This window comes from Sabethes cyaneus, chromosome 1 (assembly GCF_943734655.1).
Source record: "Sabethes cyaneus chromosome 1, idSabCyanKW18_F2, whole genome shotgun sequence".
In the NCBI taxonomy this organism is placed as follows: Eukaryota; Metazoa; Arthropoda; class Insecta; order Diptera; family Culicidae; genus Sabethes; species Sabethes cyaneus.
Window position 1 is genome coordinate 87,234,769 of NC_071353.1, and position 21,524 is coordinate 87,256,292.

The 21,524-nt window shown below is 37.9% G+C and overlaps 1 protein-coding gene across 3 annotated transcripts in view; it reads right to left on the minus strand.

Annotated features, from left to right (window-relative positions):
• The window catches only part of LOC128745182 (integrator complex subunit 7), a 528,653-nt gene that overhangs the window by 325,053 nt on the left and 182,076 nt on the right, over positions 1-21,524 (minus strand). For all 3 annotated transcript variants that reach the window (XM_053842197.1, XM_053842199.1, XM_053842198.1), the window contains exon 7: positions 16,962-17,298. In XM_053842197.1, the coding sequence (XP_053698172.1) occupies positions 16,962-17,298 (337 nt within the window). The remainder of the gene's footprint in view (positions 1-16,961; positions 17,299-21,524) is intronic.

Genomic DNA, 21,524 nt, shown 5'->3' on the forward strand with positions numbered 1-21,524 from the left:
ACAACACTGCGAGTCAAAAATTACTTCGGACAATGTTCTGGCCAAGCTAAAAGCAACCAGACAAAAAGATTCAATTGAAACCTTTTGTAACGAAGTTGAAACTTTAACAACACAACTTAAATCATGCTATGTAAGGGAAGAAATCCCAGCAAACAGAGCCAACACAATGGCAACCAAAAAAGGAGTCGAGGCTCTAATAAGCGGTAGCAAGAATACCGACACAAAACTTATTTTGAAGGCTGGGACCTTCAACAAAATTAATGATGCAATTCAAAAGGTGATGGAAAATAATGAAATCACCAGTAACAACAATTCACCTGCTACAAATGCTCAAATTTTAACAGGTCGAGTAAGCTTCCCAAGAGGGCGTGGAACAAACCACAGAAGACGTGGTAATTATTCAAACTTTTACCTTTTACTTTTACTGATCGACATGTTAGGTACCAAAACTCACCCCATAATCGTGGAAATTTTACAAACCAGAGGGGTCGTTGGTCTCATCGAGGTAATTTCTCGAATCAAAGAGGCAATTGGACTCAGCGTGGACGGTATCCACCGAATATGTTTTTAGCACACCAAGGCGGTGTACAATATCAGCTGCCAGCGCACCAGGCAATTCAAATGCCGTTGCATCCACACATACAAATGCCACAGCAACAACATATTCCACAGTCAACTAATGGAAATATCCACCCTTTAGGGGTACAGCTGGGGCAGCATATACAATAAATGTGTCTGCCACCAATTACGTCCAATTGATGGTTGATATGTCCGATGTGCAATTATCATTTATTGTTGATTGCGGATCTGATATATCAGTTGTCAAATGTGGATTAGTAAGAAAAACCCAGATTTATTATCCAAGCCAAAAATGCGACATAGTTGGAATTGGCCATGGAAACGTAAGTACAATGGGTACTACGCAAACAAATATCATATTAAATGATATCAAAATACCCCAGATGTTTCACATAGTAAGAAATGATTTCCCGATTCCCACTGATGGAATCTTAGGGAGAGATTTTCTAGTAAACCATAAATGCAATATAGATTATGATTCTTGGCTTCTCAAACTGACAAACAATTTTGAAACATTTACAATTCCAATAGTAAACAAGCAAGTCAACTCGAATCTTATACCAGCTAGGTGTGAGATAATCAAACAACTTGAAAACATTAACATGCAGGAAGACAGTGTAATTTTTTCAGAAGAAATATGCCCAGGAGTATTTTGCGCTAATACTCTGGTAAATAAAGGCAATTGTAATGTTAAAATTATTAATACTACAACTAAGGAAGTTTTATTACCAGCAAACTTTTATCCCAAACTTGAACCCCTAGCAAATTTTTACCTTTGTACTATTCCAAACAACACAAACAAAGAAAATATTAGTGAACGAGCACAGAAACTGAAAAATGAACTGAAACTTGAAAACAGTGATCCTCATATTAGAGATAAACTTGAAAACCTTTGCATTGAATTTAATGACATATTTTCGCTTCAAGGTGATTTGCTTTCGGAAAACAATTTTTACGAACAAAGCATAGCTTTCAATGACCAAAAACCGACATATATTAAAAACTATAGATTGCCAGAATCTCAAAAAAATGAAATTAATGAACAAATACAGACCATGCTTAATGAAGGGATAATTCAAAATTCAACCTCACCTTACAATTCGCCTATTTTACTTGTTCCAAAGAAATCAAATTCAAATGGAAGTAAAAAATGGCGTCTGGTAATTGATTACCGTCAACTGAACAAAAAAATAACCCCAGATAAATTTCCACTCCCGCGGATAGATGAAATTTTGGATCAATTGGGTCGTGCAAGATACTTTTCTACACTTGACCTAATGTCTGGATTTCATCAAATCCCATTAGACAAAAATTCCAAAAATACACAGCCTTCTCCTCTGATAAAGGCCATTTTGAATTTAATAGGCTTCCATTCGGTCTAAACATAAGCCCTAACTCCTTTCAGCGCATGATGTCCATCGCGTTAAGCGGTCTACCTCCAAACTGTGCATTCCTCTACATAGATGATATTATCGTAGTAGGATGCTCAATTAATCACCATATAGCAAATTTACGCGAAGTATTTCAGCACTTAAGAAAATTCAACCTTAAATTAAACCCATCTAAATGCCATTTCTTCAAGAATGAGGTGACTTATTTAGGACACCATATTTCGAAAGATGGCATACAACCCGACAAAAGTAAATATGATACTATTCGAAACTACCCAGTACCGAAGAATTCAGATGAAGTTCGGCGATTTGTTGCTTTTTGCAACTACTATCGTCGCTTCATCAAAAATTTTTCAGATATAACCAACCCTCTAAACAAATTATTACGCAAGGATTCAATATTCAAATGGAACGAGGAGTGTCAGAAATCATTTGACACCCTTAAGATGACATTATTATCACCAAATATTTTACAGTTCCCCGATTACACAAAAGATTTTATTATCACTACAGATGCGTCCAAAGTAGTTTGCGGAGCAGTACTGGCTCAACGTTTTGGAGATTTTGAATTACCAATTGCATTCGCCAGCAAGGCTTTTACAAAAGGTGAATCAAACAAATCAACAATCGAACAGGAACTGACCGCCATACATTGGGCCATCGAGTATTTTAGACCATATATCTATGGCCGGAAATTCGTTATACGTACCGACCATAGACCACTAATATATTTATTTTCACTTAAAAACCCCTCATCCAAACTCACACGTATGAGATGGGATTTGGAGGAATACGATTTTAAGGTAGAATACATTAAAGGTAGTTCAAATGTGTTATCTGATGCGTTATCTAGAATTCAAATAACGTCAGACACACTAAAAAATATGTATTTAGTAACTAGATCTATGGCAAAGAAAAATGCTGCTACAACAACTGCCAGCCAAACACAGAAGCCTGATCAACTTCACGTGTACGAAGCTGTCAGTAGTTTAGAAGCATTCGACTTGCCAAAATTAACGTTTTCATATAATAATGATAAAACATCGATAAATATGATAATATACGATAAAAAATTTCGGAAGAGACTAACTCCAACGTTAGCACTCGCAATAGAAAATCCCGAAAACTTTAGAATAGAATTAGAAAAAGTTTTAAAAATAATCGATGGCAGGCCTGCCGATAATTCAAATACGAAAGCAACATATCCAAGAAAGCTAGCAATACAAACAAACGACATTATATTCACACATGTTGATTTAAATTCATTTAAAAGTTTCGGTAATGCAGTTCTTAGGAACGCTACCATATTAATTTACGAGAAACCTGTTGAAATAAAAACATCGGAAGAAATTAAAAACATATTAAAACAATACCACGACTCTCCGGCGGGAGGTCATCCAGGTATAAATAGATTATATAAAAAATTAAAGTCTCTATACTCTTGGCCAAACATGAAACAAACTGTTTCAGACTACGTCAAGGTATGTGAACTTTGTAAAATAAATAAACATGCGATTACAGCAAAAACGCCAGCAATCGTTACTACCACACCTAACAAAACCTTCGATGTAGTGTCCATTGACACCATCGGCCCGTTTGCTCTCACTGAAAAAGGAAACCGCTATGCAGTGACATTGCAATGCGATCTTTCCAAGTATGTGATTGCAATACCCATTCCGGACAAATCAGCTGTTACAATAGCTAAAGCAGTTGTAGAAAAATGCATCCTTATATACGGTCCCATGAGATGTATCAAAACGGATCAAGGAACCGAATACAAAGGAGTGTGACGAAATATGCAATTTGCTACAATTAAACCACACTTGCTCAACAGCTTACCACCCTCAAACAATCGGTGCGTTAGAACGCAACCATAAATGCTTGAACGAATACTTAAGGATATTCTCAAACCAACGCACGAATGATTGGGATGAGTGGCTTCCTTTTTATTGCTTTGTTTACAATACAACGCCTAACATACAACACGATTTCACGCCATTCGAATTAATTTTTGGAAAAACATGTAATACTTTTGAATTTTGTAACAATAACGTTGATCCCTTATATAACTTCGACTCATATCAAAAGGAACTAAAATATAGATTACAAGTTACTCACAACAATGTCATACAAACACTCAACAAAGAAAAAATCAAAAGAACAAATGCAGCCAATAATAACATTAATATAACAGATATAAAAATAGGCGATACAGTGTATCTAAAAAAAGAAAATAGACAAAAATTAGACCCCGTTTACAACGGACCTTTCTTGATTACAAAAATAAACACGCCAAACGTAACAATAATAAATGCAGATAATAGAGAGCAGGAAGTGCACATATCAAGACTAATCAAATAGGCAGCTAAACCGCCTCCTTTTCCATTAGGGGGAAGGGGTGCAGGATACAGAAACATACAATTAAAATTAAGCGTGATACAGAAATATAACAATATAATTAAATAATACCTATTTTGCAATCGTGAACCGAAATCAACATATTATATAAAATCATTAAAAAATTGTGAGAGGCACTTGAAGCAAATCCGAATAATTTACCTTTCAATTTCGGCCCGTAGGGGGATGGTGTGACATGTGGATTTCACATGTCATTTTCATGCCTTCCAATTCTTACATCCTCAGCAGACCACACCAGTGGAAACATGCTGAGAAATTTATTACTAACCGGCATTGAACCTTCAGTTCAATGCCTGCACAAAATTGTCAGCGTTTACTGCGACGAACGAAAGTGTCGCATTTCAAATTTACTGAACCTCGCTGTTACCATGTGTGCAGTCATAGCTTTTCGAGGTTTCTATCTTTGTCTCTTTCGCATGTACATCGATCACGGATTGGTGATCGTGTACATGGCTTTTACATAGAACGGTGCTTCAGGCGTCTCCAGTAGGAACCTTGTCAAGAACTTATCGAACAATAAAGGAGGAATCTGAATCCAACCTTCAACGGAGTGAAAACATAACATTATTAAAATGTACGAGAATCCACGTTTCAAGTATAATAAGTTCAATGCGATAATTGAAGTTGACAAACAGACTTACAACTGTTTATTGACTTCAAAAAAAGTGAATGTCGGTTGGGATCGATGCCATATTGCTCCGGCAATTAATGTTTTGAGATGCTTCAAATGTGGAGAATTCGGTCACAAAAGTACGGATTGTAAGAATGACGAAACGTGCTCTTTGTGCAGTGAACAACACAGAACATCTGATTGTACGTCCACTGTTTCGAAATGTGTTAATTGTATTAAATTCAATAAAGAACGTAAAATGAATTTGGACGTTAACCACGCAGCATCTAGTTCAGCATGCTTAGTTTACAAGAAATTGTATGAGCAGAAAAAAGGCAGTTTATATTTCGATAAATAGCAACCAAACTCTAAGAGAAATGTGAATAAATTTGACATAATATATTTGAATATTGCTGGGTTATCTACAAACTACGTTGCGTTGCGACAGATTGTAGAAGAAAAACGTCCATCTTTGATATGTTTGTCAGAAACACATATTGTAGATGACACATTCCGCCGTGACGTTACAACGTTTTGACTTTTCTTTGCACAGTATTTATGTTTTAGCTGGGAAAATCGTTGAGAAACCCCCAAATATTATTATATATTTGGAAAGAGCATAAAATTTCCTATTAAAAGTGAACAAATTAATAGTATTTGCTTTGCCCAGATTGTTTTGGAAAGCAAATATGTAGCGTGACGTTACAACGCGCCAGAAATACGTCTTTTGGTTCTTCTGTTAAAAACCCGATTTAATCCACCTAGTGGTGAAAGGAACCTTTGTTATACGGTCTTACTTGCTATTTGAGATAGAAACCGACACGTCTTCGGAGTATAATCCATCTATTGGTTAACGTTGCGTAGTGCGTTGGTTGGTAAACGGCCGGATAATGCGGAATATAGACCCCATAGTGGTCGGTAGCCTCTTATCTAGCAACTCCGATCCCGACCTCCTCGTGGTACCAGCCGGAATACGAGCAACCTTAGCGGAGATCGGGTAACCAACCCCGGTGGAAACTAAGGTCGTATACTAACCGGGAAGGAGGTAGTGAGTCTCGGCACTATAAGATGGCAGCCCCATCACGAGACTCGGTAGTGTTGCCCCAGTACGGCTACACACCTAAACAACACAAACTAACAACATTCAAGCATATTCGGAGCGGAATATTCGGCATCGACCTAGGCGACGGAATAAGGACGACGAATGGAGACTCGGGACTTGGAACTGCAGATCGCTAAATTTCGCAGGTTGCGAGCGGGTGCTGATTGAACAGCTGGAACCCCGCAAACTCGGTATCGTAGCTCTGCAGGAAATCTGTCGCAAAGGAGAGAAGGTATGGAAGATACGTGGCGGAAAGGCCCAGTTTTACCAGAGCGGTGGCGCTACCAACGAACTGGGAACGGGCTTTGTAGTGCTGGGCGGAATGCAGGATCGCGTGATAGATTGGAAGGCGATCAACGAGAGAATGTGTGTATTGAGGATAAAGGGTCGTTTCTTCAATTATAGCATCATTAACGTGCACTGCCCGCACGAAGGTAGACCCGACGATGAGAAAGAAGCGTTCTACGCGAGGCTGGAGGCAACGTACGACAGCTGCTCGTCACGGGACATCAAGATCGTCATCGGGGATATGAACGCCCAGGTCGGTAGGGAAGAAATGTATAGACCGGTGGTAGGACCCCATAGCCTGCACACCGACACAAACGATAACGGCCAACGATGTATAAACTTCGCAGCTTTCCGAGGCCTGGTGATCCGAAGCACCTTTTTCCCGCGCAAGGATATCCACAAAGCCACCTGGAGATCACCTGACCAACGTACAATGAACCAAATTGACCACGTTCTCATAGAGGGCCGGTTCTTCTCTAACATCACTCTAACATCAGTACATGTGCGCTCAAAGCTGTCCACCGTATACCGGACACGTCAAAGCCGCCCTCCTCGGCTGAACATCAGGCAGCTAGATAACCCACAAGCTGCCGAGAACTACGCGCGAGTACTGAATGAGGCACTGCCTTCTTCCGAGGAGTTAGGTGCTTCAAACCTCGAAGACGGTTGGGGCAGAATACGCTCGGCCATCGGAGAGGCCGCTACCACGGCACTAGGTATTGAGCCTCGGAGTACACAAAATGATTGGTTTGATGGGGAATGCCAACAAGCGGTGGAGGAGAAAAAAAATGCTTGGAAAAATTATCTAAGTATTGCCACTAGAGAGAACCTGGCCAAGTACCGACGAGCTAGGAACAAGTTGACCACGATCCTGAGGAGAAAAAAGCGCCAAAAGGAGGACAGAGATCGTGAAGAATTGGAGCAACTATTCCGAGCTAATGACACGCGCAAGTTTTATGAGAAGGTGAACCAAACTCGGAAGGGCTACACACCGAAACCTGACATGTGTAGGGACGAGGGAGGGAATCTAATTACAAACGAGCGCGAGGTGGTCGACAGATGGAAGCAGTTCTTCGATGAACACCTCAATGGCGAAGTCGCAGAAGGAGGCGGAACGGAAATTAACCTAGGAGCGCCCATGGAAGATAGTAATGTCCTAGCACCTGATCTCCAAGAAGTCAAACGAGAAATCAGGTTGCTGAAGACCAATAAAGCCGCTGGGAAGGACCGCTTACCGGCAGAGCTTTATAAACATGGCGGAGAAACGCTAGCAAAGGCTCTACACTGGGTTATTTCGAGGATTTGGGAGGAGGAAAAGCTACCGGAGGAATGGATGGAAGGAGTGGTTTGTCCCATCTACAAAAAGGGTGATCGGCTAGACTGCTGCAACTATCGCGGTATTACGCTGGTAAATGCCGCCTACAAGGTACTCTCCCAGATCCTGTTACGCCGGCTGTCACCGATAGCACAAGGTTTCGTAGGGAATTATCAGGCGGGTTTCATGGGGGCTCGCGCAACTACGGACCAAATTTTTACTCTCCGACAGATCTTGCAGAAATGTCGGGAGTACAACGTGCCCACGCATCACATCTTTATTGATTTCAAAGCAGCATACGATACAGTCGATCGAGACAAGCTATGGCAGATAATGCACGAATACGGTTTTCCGGACAAACTGACGCGACTGATCAGAGCTACATTGGATCGAGTGATGTGTTTCGTACGCATCTCGGGGACACTCTCGAGTCCCTTCGAGACGCGACGAGGGTTGAGACAAGGTGACGGTCTATCCTGCATGCTGTTCAACATCGCTCTTGAGGGGGTGATCCGACGAGCGGGCATCGAAACGAGAGGCACGATTTTTACCAAGAGTAGCCAACTTCTAGGCTTTGCAGATGACTTCGATATCATTGCCAGGAACTTTGCGACGGCGGAGGCAATCTACGCCAGACTGAAAGCGGAGTCTAGGAGAATTGGGCTAAAAATAAATGCGTCGAAGACCAAATACATGAAAGGAAGAGGCTCAAAGGAAACAAATGTGCGCCTCCCACGGACGGTAACCGTTGACGGCGACGAACTAGAAGTGGTAGAAGAGTTCGTGTATTTGGGATCGCTGGTGACCGCGGACAACAACACTAGTAAGGAGATCCAGCGGCGCATCCAAGCGGGAAATCGGGCCTACTTTGCCCTTCGTAAAACGCTACGATCAGGAAGCATACGCTGCCGCACGAAGCTAACAATGTACAAAACCATTATTAGACCAGTAGTTCTTTATGGACTTGAAGCCGTGACGCTGCTTACGGAGGACATACGCGCCCTTGCCGTGTTTGAGCGGAAAGTGCTGCGGACGATATTTGGCGGAGTACAAACTGAAAGCGGAGAGTGGCGGAGGCGTATGAATCACGAGCTACAGGCACTGCTTGGGGAGACTCCCATCGTACATCTAGCGAAAGTTAGCAGGCTACGGTGGGCCGGACACGTCGTAAGGATGCCGGACGACTGTGCGACGAAAATAGTCCTCTTCAACAACCCCACCGGCACCAGGAACAGGGGGGCCCAACGTGCACGATGGCTCGACCAGGTCGAGAGCGGTTTGCGACTTCTGAGACGACTAGGAAATTGGCGACGAGTGGCCCAAGACCGAGTTGAATGGAGACGAGTGCTTGAAACAGCACGAGCCACCCCGGCTCTATGCTGCTGAAGAAGAAGAAGAAGCGTAGTGCGTTGGTTTACATAAAATTTTTGAAAATTGAATACGTTTACAAAATTTGAACAAAATATGACCACTTATAAATTTTGATAGATCCTTTTTTCATGAAATTGCTGAATAAGGATAAGTAAGTTGTTAATAATTTGATTAAGTGCAAGTAAAAGTAGGTTGTAAGAGCAAATATTATTCTTTAACATATACATTGCGTAGTAAAGGTCTAGTTTATAGATTTTTGAACTATGCATAATTTCCTGTAATGCCTATTTGATTCACACCAATAAAGTTTTCTAGAATAAATTTCATCAATTTTTATTAACCTTCGGTTACTCACGCTGTTGTATTTTGTATAACACGTGTAGGTTTTTGAACGCCATATTGTTATAAAGTTACAAATCGTTGTGTAACTAACGTATATTCTTCAATAAACTTGTTATGAGCAAAATGTCATAATTATTCAATGCATTAATACCTTAAATTGTTGGGAAAATAAATCAGCATAAACTGACATCACAGAAATGAAGCAATCAGCATATGAGGTGTACCGGAATTGGCCTGGAATTTTCTCTCGTTTCTTCATATGGAAAAATGGTGTCTGTATGCATCAAAACAATCAGCAATAATGTAAAATGTTTAAAATGTATCCGTCTGTTGGTAGTCGAGTAATTCGGGGTCAAAATTAGGGTATTTTTAATAATCAAAGTTCTACAGTTCCTAAACAAGCAAACATAGAGGTATATTATATTCAGCAAAGTTGTGTATTTTTACTATTTGTGCAACTTTGTATACATGAAAAAGTCATACAACAATTACGAAAAGAGCTAAAATAAAAAACTGATTTCACTAATTCATATACAATAAATAATATTTTTCTAGCTTCGCTGAAGAGATAGGGGGTTACTGTCTTCAGCAAAATTTCTTGTAATAATATACTCTAAAACTTTGCAGAATACATCAATGTGTTATATTGAAACTGGAGAAAAATAATTTTTTTATTCCACTTTTAGGAGGATTCATCAAAATTTAAATTGCACCAGACGATAGGACTTTCAATTTCGAAAAATTCTTCCAAAGGTTCCATAAACCTAAAACCAAGTTTTCTCAGTCAAAACTCTAGTGCGCATGTCATTTTGGCTTTTGGCCATTGTGCGCGCGAATAACCCGTATTACAAAAGTTGGCGCGAGTGTTGGAGAGTTAATATCTTTTGAACGGCAAAACCAATTCTATTGAAATTTTGCAGATATATTTGCAGCATTAAAATCTCTAATCTGATGTCAAAATCATTCAAACTAGATAAATCATCTTAGATGAAATGGTTCTAAATTATTATAAATTTTAATGTGTTGTATTCAATTGCTCGTAACTTTCAAATTGAACGTCCAATCAAAAAACAAATCAATAGTGATCTATTAGGCTATGTTACCTTTCAAATGAGACTAATAGCGCCTAAGTCGGTTTAGCCATCTCTAAGAAACAGGCGATAATTATTACCTTGTCAAAACAGGTTTTTTTAGGATAACTTTTAAACTACTTGTTTGTTTTCAATAAAATTTACCCGAAAAATTTAGCGTTAACAAGAGCTTTCATTCGATACCAAGATCGTTGAAATCGGTCACTTGGTTCCGGAGAAAATCGTGTCACGTAATTTTCACGTTTTTACTTATAACTTTTAAACGAAATGTCGGACCTCGAACTAATTCAATAGTGATATACTAGGCAATAATACCTTTCAAACAAAAGTAATAGCAAACAAATCGGTTCAGCCATCTCCGAGAAACAGGCGATAGAGAAGTTGCGCCCCGCACATACATACACACATACACACACACACAGACATTGCTCAGTTCGTCGAACCCTGTCGATTGGTATTTGTGGCTCGGCCCTCCGGGCCTCGGATCAATTTCGTGTTTTTCGACCAATTCCTAAACCTTTGTTATAGTATAACAAAGGTAAAAAATTTTTTTTTCACTTTTAGGGGGATTAATCCAAATTTAAATTGCACCAGATGATAGAGCATTCAATTCCAAGAAACTCTTCCAAAGGTTCGATAAACTTAAAAACAAGTTTTCCTAGTCAAAACTCTAGTGCGCACGTTTTCTTTGGTTTTGGGTTATTGTGCGCGCGAGTAACTGTGTTGCAAAAGTTGGCGCGAGCGTTTGAGGATTGATATTTTTTGACCGGTAAAACCAATTCTTCTGAAATTTTGCATATATATTCGTAGTGTCAAAACCTCTCGTTTGATATTAAAATAATTGAAATTAGGTAAATTATCTTGGTTAAAATCATTGTAAATTATTGTTAATTTTGGTGTGGTGTATACGATTGCTCATAACTTTCAAATTAAACGTCCAATTTAAAAACCATTCAATAGTGATCTATCCGGCTATATTACCTGCCAAATAAAACTAATAGCGCATAAATCGGCTTGGCCATCTCTGAGAAACAGGCGATCATTTGAACCTTATCAAAAATGGTTTTTTAAGGCTAACTTTTAAACTGCTTGTCCGTTTTCAATAAAACTTGGTAAAAAGTTTAGTAACAGCAAGAGCTTTCGTTTGGTACTAAGATCGTTAAAATTGGTTGCGTAGTTCAGGAGAAACGCGTGTCACGTAGTTTTCACATTTTTACCTTTGTTATACTATATAACAAAGGTTTAGAAATTGGTCGAAAAACACGAAATTGATCCGAGGCCCGTAGGGCCGAATCACATATACCAATTGATAGAGCTCGACGAACTGAGCAATGTCTGTGTGTGTGTGTGTGTATGTGTGTATGTGTGTATGTGTGTATGTGTGTGTGTGCAGATCATTTTCTATCGCCTGTTTCTCGAAGATGGCTGAGCCGATTTGATCGCTTTTACTTTTGTTTGAAAGGTGTTATTGTCTAGTATATCACTATTGAATTGCTTTGCGGTCCGACGTTTCGTTTAAAAGTTATAAGCAAAAATGTGAAAACTACGTGACACGCGTTTCTCCTGAACTACGCAACCAATTTCAACGATCTTAGTACCAAACGAAAGCTCTTGCTGTTACTAAACTTTTTACCAAGTTTTATTGAAAACGAACAAGTAGTTTAAAAGTTAGCCTTAAAAAACCATTTTTGATAAGGTTCAAATGATCGCCTGTTTCTCAGAGATGGCCAAACCGATTTATGCGCTATTAGTTTTATTTGGCAGGTAATATAGCCGGATAGATCACTATTGAATGGTTTTTGGATTGGACGTTTAATTTGAAAGTTATGAGCAATCGTATACACCACTTCAAAATTAACAATAATTTATAATGATTTTAACCAAGATAATTTACCTAATTTCAATTATTTTAATATCAAACGAGAGGTTTTGACACTACGAATATATATGCAAAATTTCATAAGAATTGGTTTTACCGGTCAAAAGATATTAATCCTCGAACGCTCGCGCCAACTTTTGCAACACAGTTACTCGCGCGCACAATAGCCCAAAACCAAAGAAAACGTGCGCACTAGAGTTCTGACTAGGAAAACTTGATTTTAAGTTTATCGAACCTTTGGAAGAGTTTCTTGAAATTGAATGCTCTATCATCTGGTAGAATTTAAATTTGGATTAATCCCCCTAAAAGTGAAAAAAAAAATTATTTTCCTTCAGTTTCAATACAACACATTGATGTGTTCTGCAAACTTTTATAGCATATTATTATAAAAAAATTTGCTGAAAACAGTAACCTTCTATCTCTTCAGTGAAGGTAAAAAAATCTTATTTATTGTATATGAATTTGTAAAATCAGTTTTTCTATTCTAATTCTTCTTGTAATTGTTGTATGACTTTTACATGTATTACAAAGTTGTACAAATAATACAAATACACAACTTTGCTGAATTTACTATACCTCTATGTTTGCTTGTTTAGGAACTGTAGAACTTTAATTGTAAAAAAATAACCTGATTTTGACCCCGAATTACACGACTACCAACAGACGGATACATCTTAAACATTTTACATTTGCTGGTAGTTTTGCTGCATACAGACACCATTTTTCCATATGAAGAAACGAGAGAAAATTCCAGTTGGGGTCAATTGCGGTACACCTCACATGCTACTTGCTTCATTTCTGTAATGTCGGTTTATGCTAATCTTGTTTCCTAGCAATTTAAAGTATTAATGCATTGAATAATTCTGACATTTTGCTCATAACAAGTTTACTGAAGAATATACGTTAGTATATACGATTTGTAACTTTATAACAAAATGGCATTCAAAAACCTACATATGTTGTACAAAATACAGCAGCGTGAGTAACCGAAGGTTAATAAAAATTGATGAAATTTATTCAAGAAAACTTTATTGTTGTGAATCAAATAGAATGGCATTACAGGAAATTATGCATAGTTCAAAAACTTATAAACTAGACCTTTACTACGCAATGTATATGTTAAGGAATAATATTTCATCTTACAACTTACTTTTACTTGCACTTACCCTCATTAGTAACCCTCATTAGTTACTCAGCAATTTCATGAGAAAAGGAACTATCAAAATTTATAAGTGCTTCTATTTGGTTCAAATTTTGTAAACTTTATTAAATTTCCAAAAATTTCATGTAAACCAAATGTGTCGATTTCTATCTCAAATAGCAAGTAAGACCGTATAACAAAGGTTCCTTTCACCACTAGGTGGATTAAATCAGGTTTTGCTTATAACTTTTAAACGAAACGTCGGACCGCAAAGCAATTCAATAGTGATATACTAGACAATAATACCTTTCAAACAAAAGTAAAAGCGATCAAATCGGTTCAGCCATCTTCGAGAAACAGGCGATAGAAAATGAGCTGCACATACACACATACACACATACACACATACACACACACACACAGACATTGCTCAGTTCGTCGAGCTCTATCGATTGGTATATGTGATTCGGCCCTACGGGCCTCGGATCAATTTCGTGTTTTTCGACCAATTTCTAAACCTTTGTTATATAGTATAACAAAGGTAAAAACATGAAAATTCTGCTCTCTTTCAAATTTTATCTAAAGATTTTCTTCTATGATTTGATAAGAGATGAATACTGAACAACTTGCCGTTTTCAGAATTCCGATAGTTAGTGAAGTTAATTTTTAAACAGCTTTTACTTTTCGTGACGTTACAACGCTCTGCTTTGCACAGAGAGGGTCGTAGCTCCGTTGTAACGTCACGAAAAATCTGTTCATTTAATATTCGTTAATTATCGCTGTTGCTGCCCTCTGTACATGAGGGATAATCCAAAAATGTGTTGTTAATTTGTCTTTCACTATTTCGCCTACGTAATTGTGGGGTTGTTCACAAATTACGTCGCGCTGTGGGAGGGATGCTAAGAAAGTGGGACATAAGTAATAGCATCGAAACCTTAAGACATAGCATAATAGTTGCTTCAGAAAAGTTTCTTCATTTAAAAAGCGCTTTCTATCGGTGAAGAAATATTCGGACATTAGGGTGTCCTCAAGCAGATACAAAAAATATTTTCTCTGTTTTAAGTCAGAAATGGTTGCTGTCTACAGAAAATTTGTAGAAAAACTAATTTTAAGAAACTTTGTTGAATGGTAAAGATTTATATTTCTTACATAAAAAAAGTTATAGAAAAAGTAACTAGATCGAAAAACAATTTTTTTTAAGGGTGTCCCTAAGAGTTTTGCTCTATAACTTTTTTCACGTTAGAAATATAAATCTTCAGTATTCAACGAAGTTTCTTGAAATTAGTTTTTTTACAAATATTCTGTAGACAGCAATCATTTCTGAATTAAAATAGAGAAAATATTTTTTGTATCTGCTTGAGGACACCCTAATGTCCGAATATTTTTTCACCACTAGAAAGTGCTTTTTAAATGAAGAAACTTTCTTGAAGCAACTATAATGCTATGTCTTAAGGTTTCGATGCTATTACTTATGTCTCACTTGTTTTGAATCCGTCCGGCTGCCCGCCGTGACGTTACAACGCGAGCTTCAATCAGTTGTAACTTAGGTTCTACTTAACTTATCATCATTCTTTAGGCACCGTTTTAAAGGTATTTTTGAGTACAAAGAGAATATGGATTATTAGATTGTTCGAATTTGTACTTTTCTGCGAAAGCTAAAAAGTACACCTTTTTCGTGACGTTACAACGCAAAAAAATGGCCCTATTTCATCCACTTGAAATACAAAATAACTGCAAAATTACATCCAAACTATTTTTGGAATTGATTCAGCATATATTCCTTTGTAAGTTGGTCGAAAACAAATGATATTATGAAATGTTTTAGCGCACTGTAGCAGTATTTTTAAAAATATCACGAAAAATCATTTATTTCTTGTAAATTTCATTTATTTTCGATACACGTTTTATGTAACTTCCGAAAATGCTAGAATATCAGTCATGGCAGTTTTGAAAGGTTCAAACATTGCCCAATCATGACAAAATATTCAACAATGCTAAAAGCAACTTTTATAAAATGTCTGGTTGGTATACCGGCCCGCGGAATGTGTCATATATATATATATATATATATATATATATATATATATATATATATATATATATATATATATATATATATATATATATATATATATATATAGATCTATATATATATATAAATTAAGAGTTGGGTTATACATACGAGGAGTTTTTAAAAAAAGGAAACTAAGTACTGCCCGCTACAGTGGTCGTCAATGGAATGGTTTTATTGGAATCGTTTATGGTACTCACTGCCCTAGTCTGTTGCCTAAAATATGCTAAGCCTGCAAGACCTGGCGATGTCACGTTGCATGTACTGATGTTGATATTCGATGCCTTCGATCGTCCGGTGTCGCTGGGTATCAAAACTGCTGACTGTTTTCCTGTACAGGTGATTGATCGCTGAGTTAGAGTTGGTTGGTTGTCGTTCGGTGCGTGTACTTTGGATCCGTCGTTAACTCAATAAGAGAGATCTCAGCATGTTTACCGGTCTGATGACAGGACATTGCCCGAGTAAATATCATCTTCGGAATCTCAGTTTCGTGCAAGATGATATTAGTCGCCTGTGTACTGCCGGGAGCGAAACCTCGGAACACTTACTCTGCAATTGTGGAGCACTAATAGGACGCAGACTGCAGTATCTCAAAAAGGGCCTACTAGAGCCTAAGGAAATCTGGTTTGCGTCGCCGATCAGGATTACAAGATTTATAAACCAAGCCATCCCTGATTGGCACCTGTCTCGCTCCAGCAACCAGCCTACCGCTTCCTCAATAAGTGATAGGTAAGCCTGAAGCGTACAGCAAAAGAAACAACGGGGCAGACCATAATAGTTCAAAATAATGGACGCAGTGGTAAGAGTACCCAACAGAAGAGGGAAAAAACACTTATTTTACAAGATATTTGCCAAAAAATTGGTGAAACAGGAGGCGATTCACACGGTAATAATGGGTGCTACTTGTGTCCCGTAGCGCTGGAATGTGTCTTCATAGTTTTTGATACACCTGTCCCAAAACTTTTGCAGTAGCAAGACCTTCCATTTTATACCAAAATTGTTGAAATCGGTTGAACGATTCCAGAGAAAATCATGTCATATAAGTTTTACATTTTTGCTTATAACTTTTAAATGAAATGACGGACCGCAAAACAGTTCAACAAGGTGACAACACTTTTCCAATAAGCGTAATAACAACCGAATCGGGTCAGTCATCTCTGAGAAACAGACGACTGAAGTCAAGCGTCACATGCATACACACACAGACATTGCTCAATTCGTCGAAACTTATCGATTGGTATATATGACTCGGCCCACGAATCAACTTCGTGTTTTTCAACCAGTTTCTAAACCTTTGTTATAGTATAAGGAGTACTCAGTCCACTGCACATCATTCAGTTCAAAGTTTATTCAAAATCCTTACCTAGATGCCGATCTGGCAATTCTGTATTGCGTCCAACAGTTTGAAATCCTCAAGAGATTACTAAACATGAGCTTCATTCTTTTTGGCATTATTGATCCTAAAACCGCTTGTAAACAAATCGATGCAAGCAGCTCAACTATTACAGTATTATTAGAATCAAGATAAGATAATGTTGCATATATCTCCATTTTTTTCAAAATCGGGTATAATATAGTTTTAAATGGTCGAGATAGTTTGCGATGAGACTGCTGATCACGATCTTCACAGATTGTCAAGAAATTAGAACAGATTGCACCAAGCGTCTCGCACAATAACTTAAGATGTGGGAAAGAAAGACCTGAAAAGTAGTAAAGTAAAATTCATTAATTTCAGAATCATATAATACAACAAGGTTTCATTCATTAACTTAATGACAATAATGACATCCTAACATTTAGAAAATTACATATTGAGTATAGAGCTTCTCAGCGGTACCCCAATACTCAACAGTATTCCTATAGGTTTTCTTGTATTCCTAATCGACATCAGAAGCCATCAAAAATTTGTTCAAAGAGCATGGCAGACAAAATAAAAGTTTTAACACTGTTTACACATACCGACCAAGCCAGGATCATATTGAGTTGCCTTCTGGTTCTGGCTGTTGGACGGTGCGGTCGTACTTTTATTTGCTCCAACACGCGTTCTTGCAATTAGTGTCGTTTTTTTTGTGCGGTACTGGTCAACATGAGTTATCTAAGTTTAACAAAAGTACCGCTGCCACTGCTACCGTAATGAAAAACCCGAACTAATCCACCTAGCGGTGTGACCTAGCCTTTCTACTGCCGCAATAATGATTTTTTAATTTCTTAGGAACATCTATAATTAACTTGACTATATTTTTAAATATCCGTTCCTTATTTATTAAAATCCTTATCCAAAAAGAATATCTGAATTTGAAAAAATAACTGAGTAGAGCATTAGATATGAAAAATTAAAAAGAGAAATTGGACTTTTTCTTAGTTGGCGCTTTTTCAGTTAAATATTTTTGCATGAAAATCAAAACTTGAGCTTCTTTTGAATAAACTTTAATGAAAAAATAGTCACTAGCTTGATCGTATCGTTTATACGATATTGCCCGTTAGATGTTTTAGGAAACGATGAGATCAAAGAAACAAAAGCAGCGCTATAAACATGCTTGAGGATGGGAAATATGATTGATATAATTTTCGGCGCTTGTTATTTTTGCTGATATGAGTGGACCCATATTTATTTATTTATTAAAACATGACACATGATATATGATATTATCTTTTAAAGTGTCACTAGCGAAAACAAATCGTACAGAATTATTAGTAACATTTTTTCCTCTTTTTCATATAAAATTTCTAAACTCTAGCATCTATTGATTGGAAAAGCATCTATTGATGCGCAAAATTTGTTTGAAATTGGTATAAATTTATTTGGGAAAATCAACTCATTAGTATTTGCAATCCTATACACCATTATACTGCCGGTGGAAGCATAACTGTCCCATGTTACATCTGGTCATTTTCGACATTTTGTTGTCAAACGGTATAATTATATATGTATTTTTATATTATGAATCGAAAACATGGTGTTTATACTAGAAAAACTCGAAAAAATTTGATGACAATTTGTCCCACTGGGAAAATGGACGCATATTTGTTCCGCTGCATATACTTTTTCATATAAAATGTTTTCAAGCTGTATACAAAATTGAGTGAAGTTTTTCAACATTATCTCAAAGAGGGACAAAAAATAACATCAAAACTAAATAATTTTTGAAAAATCAGTTTTTCAACTTTGAGTGTGATTTTCTCATTTTCGTGTTTTGTAACATGGGACAGATATGCTTCCAGCAGCAGTATACCTATATGATTAAATCAAATACTTTTCTTCGCTTTTTGCTTTGCTCGTCCGATTGCGAGAAACAGCAAGAAGAAAAATGACAATCGAAATATTTCTCACTCTTCTTGTATTTCTATGGAAATTTTAAAATTGCATATCGCATATACATACATACATACACGCATACATACATACATACATACATACATACATACACGCATGCATGCATACATACACATACATAACACATTGAATACAAACGACCCTTGATTAATTTATTTCGATTTTATACAATTTAACGGTTTAATATACGGCGCTTAAGTGTTAAAGTTTGAATAACTTTTGAAGAAATCGTCCGATTTTCAGTAACTTGGTTTCGTTTGATGGATATTAACAGTAACTTTCAAATGATAATAAATTGTAGGATGTTTCCCTTCGAATTAATGCTTATATGTAACAAAAAGCAGTTTTAAATACATTTTTTCCACATTTCTTTATGTAACTTTCAAACCACAAGCCCATTCGTCATGAAATCTTGAAGCTAAGGTTTTGAAAGACTCCCCTTTCATATGCAATCAATTTTGTTCAAATTGGTTAAGGGATCTATGAGAAAATGAAGTCCCATATTTTTCGTATTTTTACCTTTGTTATACTATAACAAAGGTTTAGGAATTGGTCGAAAAACATGAAATTGATCCGAGGCCCGGAGGGCCGAGCCACATATACCAATCGACAGGGTTCGACGAACTGAGCAATGTCTGTGTGTGTGTGTGTATGTGTGTATGTATGTGCGGGGCACAACTTTTCTATCGCCTGTTTCTCGGAGATGGCTGAACCGATTTGTTCGCTATTACTTTTGTTTGAAAGGTATTATTGCCTAGTATATCACTATTGAATTAGTTGGAGGTCCGACATTTCGTTTAAAAGTTATAAGTAAAAACGTGAAAATTACGTGACACGATTTTCTCCGGAACCAAGTGACCGATTTCAACGATCTTGATATCGAATGAAAGCTCTTGTTAACGCTAAATTTTTCGGGTAAATTTTATTGAAAACAAACAAGTAGTTTAAAAGTTATCCTAAAAAAACCTGTTTGTTCGCTATCATGTGAGCGAACGAGTATGTTGAACGCTAACGAAACCAAAGCAATCCGCGAACTTTCTCGAATCATCATGTACAGTCATGCATATTCATTTTTTGTTATACCTTGGCATTTACACGCGCTAACACGTACACACACGTTTTCATTTCTCTGGCTGATGGTGGTTTGCGCGACGCTGATTGGTGGGCCAATCAGAAAGCAGCGAACATTCTAGATTAAGAAATTTGTTATAAATACAGTGTCGTTATCGCACTCAGCATTCAGTGTATTTTCAAACGTTGTAAAGGTAGCAATAAAGGACGAATAGTAAAGAAGAGTAAAATATTTTTCACTGGGTTTACAGTCCACCCGCTATATTCGAGCTACTTTCCTATCGTCGCTGTGCGGAGATTTTCAACCGCAAAATCGTCTGCTGGTCGGTATAGAGATTGCTCCACGGAGGTCTCTAGTGTCATCGTTTCGTCGTGTTTTTAACCATAAAATTGTCCGTGATCGGACACATTTTTTGGTCCTTCGAACCGGATAGTCGAAGCCGCGCTGTTGCTAAGCGATTCGCTGCTGCTGATGGTTGTAATAGCTGTTATCTATGGCTATTACGTAAAAATTTGAATGGATAAACACCTAATCCAAGGTGTGACGTGACCCGTGCCGAGGGATGAATGGTGGAGGGGGTTCTATAAATTCTCTCGCCGCAACGGAGCCTGTGGAGTACCAGGGCGCCCTCCACAGCAATTTGCCCTTGCTGCATCAAGCCGGTCACTGATGCAGTGGACGATTTCTTACCGTGCAAGCTCTCTCTGCCGAAAAACAAAGAAACGAATGAGGTGGAGAGGAGAGTAGTGGAAGAGCAGGACTTGAACGATGCGCTAGCAGAGGTTCAGTCCTGATCCTCGTCTATCCTCAACACGTCGACTCGTTGTGAGTCGACAAACGAATATGTGGCTCCAACTCTCTACTCACGGGTCGAGATTCACTCTGCCTGATCTTAGACTGTGTGCTGGAGGGTGGGCTGAAACAAAAGGAGAGCCGAACAGTTATGGCCAGTAGGATGGCTGTACAATCGCTCAAACAATCTATAAAAGAATATATAACGTCTAGTATCCACCCCTAGGTTACTCAAAAGTTGCTGAGTCTCAATAAGAGAGATCTCAGCAAGCTTACCGGTCTTGTGACAGGACATTTTCCGAGTAAATATCATTTTCGGAATCTCAGTTTCATACAAGATGATATTTAACTTCGGAACACTTGCTCTGCTATCGTGGAGCACAAATAGTACGCAGACTGCAGTATCTCAAAACGGGGAGATCTGATTGGCGTCGCCGATCAGGATACTAGGTTCATAAACCTAGTCATCCCTGATTGGCACATGTCTCGCTCCAGCTACCAGCCTGTCACTTCCTCAATAAGTGATAGGTAAGCTTGAAGCGTATAGTATAATAATAAAACGGGGCATACCACAATAGTTCAAAATAATGGACGCAGTGGTAAGAGTACCCAACAGAGGAGAGAAGCAATTCGTTGCTTTGGATCGTCGCTTCGTTGCCACATTGAGTAAAGAAAGGCACAAGGTGCCTTCTTAAATTTTCGCGTATAATCGCGTCGTGTTTGTGTGT